General features: G+C 42.4%; 2 protein-coding genes across 3 annotated transcripts in view; one reads left to right on the top strand and one right to left on the bottom strand.

Annotated features, from left to right (window-relative positions):
- Nucleotides 1-548: 548 nt before the first annotated feature.
- Nucleotides 549-13,928, top strand: part of LOC117883569 (nicotinamide riboside kinase 2-like) — an 18,795-nt gene continuing 5,415 nt past the window's right edge. Inside the window, exons 1-8 of one of the 2 annotated variants that reach the window (XM_034782960.1) lie at nt 549-848; nt 1,086-1,176; nt 2,507-2,552; nt 2,698-2,884; nt 4,142-4,213; nt 5,213-5,319; nt 5,639-5,730; nt 5,972-6,180. In XM_034782960.1, coding sequence (XP_034638851.1) covers nt 823-848; nt 1,086-1,176; nt 2,507-2,552; nt 2,698-2,884; nt 4,142-4,213; nt 5,213-5,319; nt 5,639-5,730; nt 5,972-5,977 — 627 coding nt within the window. In that variant the 5' untranslated portion in view covers nt 549-822 and the 3' untranslated portion in view covers nt 5,978-6,180. Of the gene's footprint in view, nt 849-1,085; nt 1,177-2,506; nt 2,553-2,697; nt 2,885-4,141; nt 4,214-5,212; nt 5,320-5,638; nt 5,731-5,971; nt 6,181-13,928 lie in introns of those variants that run through there. The other variant, XM_034782959.1, reaches the window with a different exon arrangement.
- SQOR (sulfide quinone oxidoreductase) overlaps nt 9,983-13,928 on the bottom strand; it is a 15,988-nt gene continuing 12,042 nt past the window's right edge. Inside the window, exons 8-9 of the mRNA XM_034782958.1 lie at nt 11,418-11,596; nt 9,983-10,502 (exon numbers count right to left, since the gene is read on the bottom strand). Coding sequence (XP_034638849.1) covers nt 10,445-10,502; nt 11,418-11,596 — 237 coding nt within the window. The 3' untranslated portion in view covers nt 9,983-10,444. The remainder of the gene's footprint in view (nt 10,503-11,417; nt 11,597-13,928) is intronic.

Genomic DNA, 13,928 nt, shown 5'->3' with positions numbered 1-13,928 from the left:
TCCCCCAGGCACTGCCTAGGGAGCCAGGTTCCTCCTGCGGCTGGAATTAGTGGGTCCTTGTTCTGTAAGCCCTCAAAGATCCCCGCACACACACCCAGAAGGAAGGCAGAAGAGTCCCCATGAAGCTGGCATTATGGGGTCCCCAAATCAGTTATCCTCCTCTCCACAGACGCACAGCTGCCCCCAGCCACCGACCCTCCATCCCAGCTCGGGACACGGTTTAAGCAAGTTACTTCACCACCCGATAGGGATCCCTGCCCTTTTGGGGGCGTGGCCTGAAGGGGAGGGGGCCAAGGCGTGCCCTTCTAACTCACGGAGGCGTGAACGAAGCGGTTCCGCTCTCTGATTGGACGAAGGGCGAGATGGCCAGGCCAGTGGGCTTTGCGGGATCTGTGCTGTGTTACCATTAGGGGAAGCTGGCGCCCCGCCAGCCAATGGGTGGTGTAGCGTGGACGGTGCTGTGCTCTGATTGGGTACAGGCTGAGTAGGCGCGGTGTGTTGTAGTGGGCCCGCTGCCCAATGGGCGTGTGGCAGCGTGAGGGAATCTTGGCGCGGCGGTTGTTTGCCCCTTTTGCGGAGCGCTTCGGTGCGGTACCGACGAGCCCAGCTGCTCCCTCCTCCCGGGACCATGGCGCTGCTCTATAGTTGACGATTGTTTTTCCCCCCCTCACCTTCTTCTGCTTCTTTTCCTCCCTCCTCCTCCTCTCTCTCCTCCACCGGGTCCCGGCTCGGACGAGCGGCAGCTCCCGGACCCCCTGTCCTCTCCCTCTGCCCCCATAGGAACAGGCTATAAGGGAAGCGCGGGCGGCTTGCTGCCGCACCATGAGCATCATCGTCGGCATCGGCGGGTGAGAGCCGGGGGATGGGGGAGTTCGGGTGTGTGTAGGGAAATCGCTAGGTGGGTGGCCGGGAGGGGGCTGCGGGAGGGAACGCTCATGAGGAGCCTCCTGGTGACGCCTTCCTCCCGCCTGTGGTCTGCTGCAGCTGCCCCGCTGAGGTGGCGAGGTCAGCGCACGGGGCTGGGGTTGGTGGTGCCCGTGGCCTGCGGAGCCCAGCGCCGTCTAACGGTCCCTGTCCTGCCCTAGGGTCACCAATGGAGGCAAGACCACGCTGACCCACAAGCTCATGCAGGCCCTGCCCAACTGCAGCGTGGTGCATCAGGATGACTTCTTCAAGGTGAGTGGCCTGTGCGGGAACCTGTACATGAGGGACCCAGGACTCCTGGGTGCCCCGCTCTGCTTCCCGCTCATGGCCAAAGTTGCTTGTCACTGGCGCACCCTGTGCTGCTGGCAGGGGGTGACTGGGCTGGGGCCAGCTGTGTGGCTGGTGGATAAGCTCCTGGGCAGTGTCCTGATGACTTTCCACTTTCCTGGAGCACTCCACGTTAGTGGGAAGATAAAGGAGCCAACCGCTTTATCACAGTCTTCTTACTGCTTCTTATCTTGCCACAAACAAACCCTGTGGTGGGTTAAGGCACTCACTGTTAGGATATAGATATTCAGGCGTGTCTGTAAAGGCCTATACTTTAAGAATTTAGGTGTATTCTGATCAGTTAGCTAGTTATAGAGGTATAAAAGAGAGCCTCAAAATCACTGTCTGCTGGTGTAAGGGCCTTCTCTTACTGTGACAGTCTGAGGCCTTGTTCTTAGGCTAAGTAGCAAAGGCAGCCATAATCTGGGAAGTGTATGGTCACAGCCTCACATTCCAAACTAGTCACATTGAAATAAGATGCTATTGGGCTGTTAAGAATAACAGGATAGGATTGTATTCCTATCATCTCCAGGGAAAGGGAAAAGCCTAGAAGATGTAAAAGGAAACTTAGTTTGATAGCATCCTGTCTGGCAAGAACTCACTTATCAATAACTGGGATGTGAAATCCTCATTTCTGTATTGTTCTGTCTCTGTAGTCTCCACTTCCCTATTGTTTGTCTGTATGATCTCTGTCTGGTTCTGTGATTGTTTCTGTCTGCTGTATAATTAATTTTGTTGGGTGTAAACCAATTAAGGTGGTGGGATATAATTGGTTAAAGAACCATGTTACAGTATGTTAGGATTGGTTAGTTAAATTTCAGTAAAATGATTGGTTAAGGTATAGCTAAGCAGAACTCAAGTTTTACTATATAGTCTACTGTCAATCAGAAAGTAAGGGGGGGATGGGGGAATTGGAATCATGTTTCGCTAAGGGGGGGGAATGGGAACAGGGACATAGGCAAGGCTCTGGTGTCAGAGCTGGGAAGGGGGAAGGAAGGAAACTTGAATCATGCTCGCTGAAAGTTCACCCCAATAAACATCAAATTGTTTGCATCTTTGGACTTTGGGTATTGTTGCTCTCTGTTCATGCAAGAAGGACCAGGGAAGTGAGAGGGTGAAGGAATAAGCCCCCTAACACTCACATGCAAAGGGATGTTTTCCAGTGAAGTTCAGGTCTTTAATCTTGCTTTAAAATGAATGTTGAGCTTTGCAGTAGCCGGTCAGACTAAAGCTGTTCTCTTTATCACTGTTTCAGCCCCAGGACGACATAGAAGTTGAAGATGGATTTAAACAGTATGATGGTAAGGCCCTGCTTATTGAACCATCCATGTAGAAATTGTAACTCTTAACAGGATATCTGTTCTCTTTCCTGTTCATGTTGCTTTCCTTCTGGTGACTCTTCTGATAGTCATAGCACTTAATTACTTTTCTGGGCTTTTGTCTTAGTTATTAGTGCCTTGGATATGGAAGCTATGATGAGTACCATCAATGCTTGGATGAAAAACCCAATTAAGTTTGAACGCTCACATGGCATCAATAACACCTTGGATGCCAAAATATTACAGTATTCAGGAGAGAGAGATGAAACAATCCATATTCTTATTGTAGAAGGCTTTCTTCTTTACACTTACAGGTAACTAAAGACTTACAATATGTCTGATAACTAGTAATTCTGGCTTGATATGTATTTTGTTTTCTATTAGGTAAAGTTGCAGGAAGTCAAACTGATTCTTAAAACTAGAGTTGGGCAAATAACTGATTTTTCTGTTTGCTGGTAATTCTGAAAAATACAAAATTGGTTTGAAACAAATCTAAAAATTGCAAAATAGTTGGCAAATTTTAAAAAATCCATATTGGGTCAAACAAAACATCCTATTTGTCCCAGAACATATTGTTTCGGGCATTTTTAAAGGGCTAGATTCATGAAATGGGTCAGGAGGAGGTGGATCCCCCTTGTAAACTTTGGTCAAGTTATTAGGGAACCCCCTGGGATGTGGGAGGCAAGGTTCAAGTCTCCCCTCTACCTGATGTGGAGAAGAGATTTGAACATTGGTCTCCCACATTGCAGGAGAGTTCCTGACCCTCAGGCTATAGGATATGCTGGTGGCAGGTTTCTCAGTCTCTCCCGTTGAAACTGTTCCACTTCCTGTAAATGGTCATTGGAGCAGGGTCTTGAATGTTGGTGTCCCACATCCTTAGTGAGTGCCACAGCCACCAAACTATGGGGTAATTCTCACTTTCCCTACCTCAATGACTAATTTATTGTCATTATGAACGACAAATACATTAATCGTAACCACTAAGCTAAAGGTATAGAACATACCTACCTCTTACACAGTGTTCTTCATCAGCTTCTAATTCTCGTCACGATGCCTGTGAGCTAGGGAAGTATTAGTTCTATTTTATAGATGGAACTGAGGCACAGAGAAGCTAAATGACTTGCCACTTGGGTCTCTCAAGTCCTAGGCTAGTGCCCTTGCCACTGAACCACCTGGTCTTGCTCTGACCATTTTGTGAATTGCATCTAAGTCCTGCGAGGGAGGATTTTGGCCAAAACTCTTTGGCATATTATTGTTTAAAGTTGCAAGTAGCTTCAGGTTGACTGAAACTGCAGTTTTTATTAATAAACCACGTCTGGAAAAAATTCACTCAGCTCTACGTACAATTTATATGCTTAACTTTTTAAAGCGGCACCTAAAATTATTGGAATTGTCATACCGTCGTCAGACAGCCCATGCAACTGGGTTTCCTGCTGTTAATTGCCAATCAGAAATCATAGGAAGGTGTAAAAATCTCCACTAATGCTCTTACAAATGTTGCACCTTTAGTTCTTATGCAGATCAAATGAGTAGCTGTAAAATATACAAAAACTAGAGAATTTCTTTTTCAGACCATTGACTGAGATATTCAACCATCGGTACTTCCTTTCCATTCCATATGAAGAATGCAAGAAAAGGAGGAGGTAGGCTTTGATGTTTTTTCTTAAATGAAGTAATCAGTAAGGTAATCTGGTAATTACTACATTTTATTTATAAAGCTTTATTTGGTTCAGGCAGCAGTAGAGGATGCTTGAGAGTCTTAGATTTACTGGGTTAGTCATTTAATTGCATACTCCATGGTATCTGAGAAGTTCCTGCAAAGTTCTAGAAATATACTAGCTGGTATCAAAAGCCAATATATAACTGAAATGGGCCCCAAAGCTCAAAGGATGAGAGATGCAAAAGAACCTGTGAGGTCTGAATTGTTTGGGATATGGCTTTCCAGACAATCTCTTGACATTGTCTTCATGATTGTGTCTTTGGGATTTAAGAATTGCCTAAATGAGAAGTTTTCTTTAATGGTAAAATTGCCAGTTAGTACTCCGCTATCTTTTCCCTTCACTCCTTTACGAGAAACTAAGCTTTTGGGCCTTGTTTACATGTGGGGTTTGACCAAATTTCAGCCACTGGTATAGCAGTATTGGTGCAAACTCCTGTAAGAAGGTAAAGCACTCTTTGCACTGGTGGAGCTTACCCCTTCCTGAAGGCAGGTTATGCTCCACTGGTGAAAACAGCTATTTTTGGCCTACCTTTGCTAGGGACTAGCCACTTTTGAAGCTCAAAACATGGAAGTTTTTCTGTTTCATGCCATAATTTAATGCATGATGTCCAAAAGCTACAGCAATTCTTGATATGAACAAATATCGTGTAAGTAAGGTCAGTTGATGTAGAGTTTTGAGAATCTTAATCTGTCATTTCTGCAACCTGCCATACCTGTCATATCACACTTCATTATTCTGTTTTGTCTTCAATCTATTTTGCAGCCGATACATAACATATCAACTTTGACAAAAATTCAGAGAATTTACATCAAGATAACTAGTTTTGATTTGGTGGTGGGTAAAGAGATTGAGTGCACTGTATCTAGACTTTTTACCTTGTAACAAGAAATACTTATGTACCATTGTCTTTATAATCTCTAGTTCAAGGAACTACACTGTACCAGATCCTCCTGGATTGTTTGATGGCCATGTCTGGCCCATGTATGTTAAACATAAGAAAATAATGGAGGATTTCGAAGTGGATGTGGGTAAGTATATTGGATGGTGGAAGCTCAAGACTAGTGTATAGGGAAGTTTGTTTCTACTGTCTACTCTGGGAGGGGGGGTACAATTTAAATAACTTAATTCAGTGAGTAGATTTGAACCAGTGCTACTTGTGATGTATGTAAGGCAGTTAAACTTCTTTGGGATTGGTCTAGTTCCTGGCCTATGTTTTTTTGTTGTTGTTGTTTTTTGTTTTTTTTTTAAACTAGAGATTTGATAGGATTGTAATTCTAGGATGTTATCAGGATGTTTTTGTCTTCATTCAGAAATGTCTCAATTGTAACTTTTTAAAATATTTTTAAGTTCAATTGGATGGAACAAAATCAAAGGAGGAGCTGTTTAATGAAGTTTATGAACAGATCCAGAACAAGATTGAGAAACTGCTGTTTATGCAGGTAAAAAACAAACGTGAAGTGTACCTCACTGCAATGGCAAACTGGCTTAATGTTTCTAAAATGAACAAGAGTGACTTTTTTTAAATACTTCTTTCAGAAACTCAGTGATTGGTAGTTGTACTCAGTAGAAGGGGGACTACTAGTGTTTTCAGACAGGAAAACAAAGTGTTAATTGTGTACACTATTGTAAGTGAGCCTCTTATGTATAATGTCAAACACTGAAATTTCCTTCGTTTTACAGAGATAGACAAGCAGCCGATGGATTCCTACGATCTAAAAAGAAGCCTGTTAACACTAACTTACTTTTTTATGCATACCAGACTTTGGCAGTTAAGCTTCTGCTTGTTAAGATTTTCCTTTTTCACTTTTTAAAATTGGACTTTGTTCAGCTTTCACCTAAAACTCATGGAGTTAAATGTGGCCTTGATTAAAGCATTTCCCCTCCATGAAGTCTCTGTAGTTTAGTTCATGCTTAAAGTTTGAGACAAGCTTCCATATCCCAGATATAGAGAAAAGTAGTTGTCCTTGGAATGGGCCTGTATTTTAAATTTATATGCATTTATTTAGACTTTGACTTCTTGAATATGGTAGCACACTTGCCAGTTGGAAGTACAATGGCACTGCCATTGTCAATAAGTCCATACTCTAAGTTACAGCTGTATCCTTTCCACTATTAACACTTCCCATTCAATGCTGAAGGAAAAGGCATAAAAATAATCTGAAATGACAGTACACTTGAGATTCTATTGGGCAGTATTGAATGTGATTAGAGGCATGTAGAGGGAGAAGAAATTCTCCCTGATTAAAAAATGGTTTGTGATGAAATGAAACTCACTTGTGGGGTTAGGGTAAATGGAGTGATTTCTCTCCCTTCCCCCCCCCCCCCCCAAATTAAAAGCATCTGCTATCTTGGATTAAAGAATGGGACTGTTGTGGTGAGTTTTTGTAATACATCTTATTTGATCCTTATAATACAACCCTCCCCTCCCATTTGCTTACATGGGAATGTATTGTATTATAGGAGCAAAGATAAGCAGGATCCTAAAATGTAACTAGTTTGACATCTTTATCAAATTCTAGCATGAGCAGAAGTGACCAAATAGGTAGCCATGGAAGGTGTTAGGTTTAAGCAAAAACCATTTTCAGTGGCACAGGAACACCTAAACTAAATAACAGGTAAAACAGACAGAAGGGATTGAAATTAATGACCATCTAAACCTACTACAACTTAGTCTCCCAGTGCAGACTTTTAAAGTAAATACTAATTAACACTTAAACTATATTACACTTGTTTAGTATTATGGTATGCTCCCTCAGATTTCCTGGCTTCCTTAGAGTAGTATATAGCCTACAGAAAGGTGTACTTTTTTCTGTGCTCTGACTCTCAATAAGTCCTCCTATTTTTAAAAAAGTCCCAACTTATGTGGCAAGACACTGGGCTCTTACATCCATAGATGCAAACCGTGTCCAGTTCTGGCTGCCACCCTGTAAAAAATGTGGACAAATTGGAGAAAGTCCAGGGGAGGAGAACAAAACAAACAAACCTGGGCATGTTACTTGAGAAAAGACGACTGAGGGAAGACTTAAAGTATGTAAATATCTTAAAAGCTATTAAGAGAACTGTGATCAATTGTTTTCCATGTCCTTTTAGGTATGACAAGAAGTAATGAGTTTAATCTGTGGCAAGGAAGATCTAGGTTAAAGTATTTTCCTAATATCGATCGATAGCTTTAGTTAAGCTTTGGAATGTGTTTCCACAGGAGGTTGTGGAATTCCCTAATTGGAAGGGTTTTTTGTTTTGTTTTAAAAACAATGGACAACTGTCATGGATGATATAGGTTTATTTGGTCCTGACACTGCAGAGGCTTGGACTTGACTTCTTGATGTCCCTTCCATCTCTACATTTCTATGAAACTGTATAGTCCCTTACTTTTTCCATTGAGGGTAAGAGCAAAAGGTTAATGTGACAGAAATGCACTGTTTTGGAGATACAAATTCATTTTCTATACTCTGCACAAGTACAGTGGATTTTCCACAAGTAGTGTCCCTTATTTTGCCTTTGCTCTCCCCTGATATTTAGAGCTTCAATTTCATCTTTTGCACCAGTCCAAGTCAGGTTTAAATGGATTTGCCAAATACTAGTGTAAATGAGATCAGAATTTGGGTTCAAGTTCTATCTATCTAATACATACTGTCTAGACTTTCCCCTTGACTCTCCCATGTTAGGGGGATCCACACTGACCAAGAAACACAAATGGCCTCTTCCTTCTCAAGTACAGGGCGTATTTTTCTTTATTCTTAATCTGTAACTTGCTGCTTTTGCATTTCTTTGCTTGCAAGGCTTGCTTCTCCTACCTTGCTGACTATTACTATAGCATTTTGTGTTGTGAACAAGTGGAGGAGAAGGTTAGCATCCCTCATTCTCTTCCTCTGACTTCATCCATTTCATGAATATCACCTCTGATCACATTTCCTAAATCTGGAAGCTGCAGCTCTTGGCTGTCTATCATCTCAAACTTCTTCCACTTAGCCCAAGATGACAACTGGAGATGAAGAATGCTCTACTGGTGAGGATGCTAATGTGGGCACTGGGAGATCCAAATTCAAGTCTCTTCTCCATGACAGATTGACGCTGGGCAAGTCACCTAATCTTTGTTCCTTCCCTCAAAGGACTGTTGTGAGAGGCTCATTCTGGTGTAAGCACTATCAATAGAACTCTATCCTTGTTGTCTTCTAGTGTTGCAATTGCTGTTGTTCTGGTCTTAGCTCTCCTTCCCTCCTATGTAGTCTTTTACCAAGACCTGCCAGTTGGGGCTATTTTAAGATCATTGATATACAACTGTCTTGCTATCACCATTGCTTAATCCTTTATGCAGCAGTCATCTCATTTGGACTACCTGAAGTATCTTTTGCCTCTTAACTTTCCCTCCTCTTATATCTGAAATACAGCTGACAAATCTTCTCTCCCCCATTCTCCACTTTACGGGCTACATGAAGTACAAGATTCTTGTCCTTTTTATGGCCTCCTTCTTGCCCTATTCTTGTTTGCTTTGGATGTTTATTCATACTACTGCCTAGTTGTCTTCAGATCCCTCCTTAACAGTTTAAATCAGCCATCTGTTCTCTCATCCATTCCCCATTCTTCCCTTGTTTTAAATTAGACTAAACATTCTTAAGGAATGTTAGTATTGTGTAAATTTAAAACACTTTTTTGAGGGGCAGGGCCTGAGTTTGACACCTCACCCTCAATTTAGCAGTTGTCTATCCAGGGTAGCTTCTATTAACTGTCACCTCAAATTAAGTCCACTATTTTACAGTATGGGCCAGAACCCTATTGATGGGGTGACATCTGACCTTCTTCCCAGCCATGGCTTTAGCACTTGCTCTGAAATTGCCATTGACCACTTCAATCTATCAGCACAATCACCTTCCAGCATAATATCCATCACTACTGTCTTTCCTTACCCAGATAGAAAGTGACCTGCTATAACACCAAGTCTGATATAACGTGGTAAAGCAGTGCTCCGGGGGGGAGGGGGAAGCAGATCAAAGCAAGTTTGATATAATGCAGTTTCACTAATACATGGTAGGATTTTTTGGCTCCCAAGGACAGTGTTATAGGGAGGTAGAGGTGTAATTGTTCTTACATGGTTCCCCTAAGGACACCTATGGGGCAGATCAGTGAGAGGGAGAGAGATTGATTCCTTCCTTCCTGCTTCAAAACCTACTGTGTTGGGTGGAGAAAAAGCAGCAACAGAGCCCCTGGCATGTATGTGGGGAGTAGGAAGAAATGGAGGAATGCAAGAAGCTCCTGCTTTGTGCAGTAAGTTTGACCTATCGACATAACAGCATGCATGCCCTAGTTACATGTACTTAAATTAAGGGAAGATAACCATTTTAGTACTACCCATGCCATGAGCAACTAATGAATAAAGGAAGTCTCATCTATCAGTATTGCACACATAGCTGAACTTCCCCTTTCCTGTCAGTTTTTAAATCTGGCTCTAGACTTGTCTGAACTCCAGTCAGGATGAATAGAGGTAGAGAGGCCTGTTCTGTGATTATTGCTGAAACTAGAACTTCCTCTAACTTGATAAGGAACTAGATCGTGCTGATGGGTGAATGACAAACTACCTAATTTTAGTTAAGTGGCTTAATAATTTATTCTATGCTAGATATAGAGTGTTTTGAACTGAAACACCATTTAGATCACTAGTCTGCATATGCCGACTAATAGATGTCTTACAATAACAGAAGTTTAAATGATACATTTAATATTAGAAGGTAGATGCACACAGTTATTATGTAGCTCCCATCGTTTCCATGCTGATTAAGTGTACACAGTAACAATCAGATGCAATAGGCTTTAGTAAGTAAACTTGTATAGAATGGGATCAGTTATTTAGAGTTGGGTTCAGACTCACTTCTTTGTGTTACAATACTCTGGTATGGTACTTATCAGCAGTAGAAAACTGCTATTATTTCCACCCCATTGTTCCACCATTAACCCCAATGACATTTTAGTAACAAGACATCTTACATTACTTTTAAATTCAAGGTTTAATTCTCACCAGAAGAGAAACCTGGCCTTTGATACATCAAGTACAATATCCACAGAAGTATGTGCTATTATTTGAGAGAACAGGTGTGTGTTTTAAAAATTGTTCCTTTTCTTAGACTTAGTTCTGGCCAGTAAGCAAAGTTGATTGGATCATCATTTCAAACCAAGATGCATCAGATTTCTTATAGGAGCAGGACCTCCCCAGTAGCCTCTAAGGGATGGAAAAACAAAGTTTTAGCCACTGTATACTACACAAATTAGACAACCTCTTTCATTGTAACTGAGTAAACTTTACTATTGCTTCTAGCTAGCACCACACCCGTTACAAATACAATGCTTCAAGTTTTCTTTTAGGGAACAGGGGTCTTTTTGGATATAGTTTCATGGGTTTACTAGTAGGTTGCAAATAGATGAGCAGGAAATTAAGGAGAGTTCTAAGAGCATAATGGGGTTTCAGTATTGGTAATGTTTTATCACCAGCACTGATTTGGGGAAAACAATTCTTGACTGCGTAAAATGCTTAGGATGATCAGAAACAGTCTTGGTCTTGATATTAAAAGTCAGAATATTTAGTATTGCTGAATGTGTCAGCTAAAGTAATTCAGATATGTTAGATTGGGGTGGCTAGCCTGAGAAGGAGCTAGAATTTACCAATGTACATTGCTGAAGAGCCACAGTAATGTCAGCAGCCCCCCCCCCCCCACACACACCCCAGCACCTCCCCCTCCCTCTCAATCAGCTGCTTTGGTGTGCAGGAGGCTCTGGGGGCAGCGAGGGCACTGTAGGCTCAGGGAAGGGGGCAGGAAGGGGTGGAGTGGGGACAGGGCCTGTGTCAGAGCCAGGGGTTGAGTAGTGATCCCCTCTGCCCCCCTTGGCACATTGGAAAGTTGGCGCCTGTAGCTCCAGCCTCTGAGTCGGTGCCTTTATAAGGAGTCACATTAACTTCTGAAGAGCCCCATCTGGCAACCCCTGTGTTAGATGGTGGTGACATGAAATGGAAGCATTCTGATGAACATAATCTGCTCATTTTAAACCACAGTACAACCTGCTGCATGGGTATTGTGTATGTTTTGAATGGGATCACCTCAGAAGCCAAAGTTAGTTTGTATACATTAGGAGTACTTACTTTAGTAATCCATTCCAGTAAAGAAAAGGCATTACATCAGCTTTCATGTAGTACATGAGTAGTCTCTCCTTACTCTGGTCAATGGGAAATGTTTCCAGAGGCTGAGAATTGTAGTCAAATTCTGCTAGAATCACTTTATCGTAGCCTGTTACAATGGGACAGGAAGTGTATCCATCGTACTACAATGAAAGGTATCTTATCATCATCATGTACATTTTGCACAAAGAGCTACAAACAAGCTCTACCTAAGAGGGTTTATCCAAAAACCACTTCAAAATGAATGTTGAGCTTGTGAAACTGTAGTTTCCAAAATCATAACAGATGCAGCAATTCAAGTTTCTCTATAACACCGTACCAACAGGCCTCAACCCTGGATCTAGAGCAGGAACCATTCAATCCTTTTGGTGCTGCCAAAAAACTGTATGTAGTTAATGACAGCCCCATTTGTGGTTGTGAGGATATTTAAGTACTTTTCCCTCCCTCCCTACGAACTTGAGCCAGTGGTCGCTAGACAGGAGCTTCTGTTCTCCCTCACACCAAGAGGACATAAAATGTAACTGGCAAATTCAAAAAACTCACGAAGGCTATACTTTTCCAGTCCAATAGGTAACTAGACTGTTGAACTCATTGAGACCAAGACTTTAGCATGATTCAGAAAGAGATGGGACATTTATATGGATAACAAGAGTATCCAGAGAGATATGGTGAATGCTAACAAATCTCGGAAGGGTATTAAATCTCAGGTCTTAGATTGAAATGAAGGCACAAGCCGATCTCGATTTAGGGTTCTTGAGACAAATTATTTGCTGGTCTCAGTCTGGCCACCAACTCTTGCTGGTGGCTGTTTTCACACTTTTCCTAAAATTCCTAATTAGCTTTAGGAAAAAACAATTTATGCACATGTAAACATCCTAATAATTGTAATGTATTTATTCCTACCTAGTAAGTCTTTATCACTTTTTAAAATAGCCAAGTATCACTTTTCACAGCAGACTTACTGAGCCCTGGCAAGTCTGGGGACAAATTAAGACCTGGATGGTGGGAGGGATGGAGCCTGAAGCCACACAGCTGGGGGACAGAGCCCCAAGCTGCATGTTTGGAGAACTGGTGCCTGGGGCTGAAGCCCAAAGCCTGAGCCCCACCATCCTGGGAAGGTGGGGAAACTCATCAGCTGTCTGCTCCTCCAGCTGTATCGGGGGGAGGGGGGGCGGCAGAGCCCAACCCCTGCTGGCAGCCCCACCAACCAACACCAAGGTGGTGCATCCAGAAGCAACAGGGAGAGAAAGAGGCTGCTGCTTTGTTGCCCCCCAAAAATCACACCCCAGGAGGCTGTGGCTGCAAGAAAAGCCCCTCGTGGCTGCATTTGAGAAACATGACTAAACTTTTCAGGGACGGAGATTACCGTATTTTCCGGCGTATAAGACGACCCCCAACTTTTCCAGTTAAAATATAGAGTTTGGGATATACTCGCCGTATAAGACTACCCCTCTTCCAACGCACACCAAAAAAAAAATTAAAAAAACATCAGATTTGATTTCAATATGGTAATTTTAATTCAAATGCTTATGACATGCAGGTACTTAGCAGGAAAACTGTCACTTATAAACATAAGGCTGTTTGTCATCAAACATGTAAACATAAAACAGTGCAAGTGGATTAAACTTTTCCTAATTCACTCTAAAGCTGAAAGGAAGGATAAGACAATAAACCCATGGGAGCTGCCATGCTGTTTGTTTTCTAAGCTGTCAACCAAACTGGAACTGATGATGATAGGAGGAAGATAACAAGAGAGAGAGAGCAAGTGCCGGGCAAGTCCCTGGCGAGTTAGCAACGCCCATCATAACTGCAAGCTACGGTATTTTTACAGGTTTTGCTGGCGTGACAGTTTCCCTTTAAAAGCCTTCAAAATCCTCCTGTTCGTCATCTGATATCATAAGTACATCAATGACATCTTGTGATACATTTGTAAGGCAGTCATCGTATGGATCGAATTCCGTAACAGATGGTGTGGTCTCAGCTTCGGCTTCCTCTTCATCTTGCCACAAGTAGTCGTCCTCCATACCATCTAATGAATTTGATATGCCACACTTCTTGAAAGACTTGATTACTGTTTCTGCATCAATATCATTCCAGGCTTTTATGACAAACTTGCACAAAACATCCAACTGTGGAGCACGCATGTTTCCTCCTTTTGTGAATGACTTTTCGCTGCTAACCATCCATTCATTCCACTGTTCTTGAATGCGATCTTTAAATGGCTTGTTTAGGCACACATCCAGTGGCTGTACCAACGATGTCAATCCTGCAGGAATAACTGCCGCATTTGTGTTTAGTCTTGCAAGCATTTGCTTGGTGCTGGGAGTTAAATGAGCCCTGAACATATCCCACACCAGTAGACTACATTTTTGAATAAGTCCACCTGGTCGCCTGCTCCATACATTATCAAGCCATAGCTTTACCCCTTCTTCATCCATCCAGCCTTTTTCATTCACATGTACAAAACAACCAACA

Source organism: Trachemys scripta, chromosome 10 (assembly GCF_013100865.1).
Source record: "Trachemys scripta elegans isolate TJP31775 chromosome 10, CAS_Tse_1.0, whole genome shotgun sequence".
NCBI classification, from domain to species: domain Eukaryota; kingdom Metazoa; phylum Chordata; order Testudines; family Emydidae; genus Trachemys; species Trachemys scripta.
Note: the sequence above shows the minus strand (reverse complement) of the source record. Positions and strands in the feature narration are given on the sequence as shown.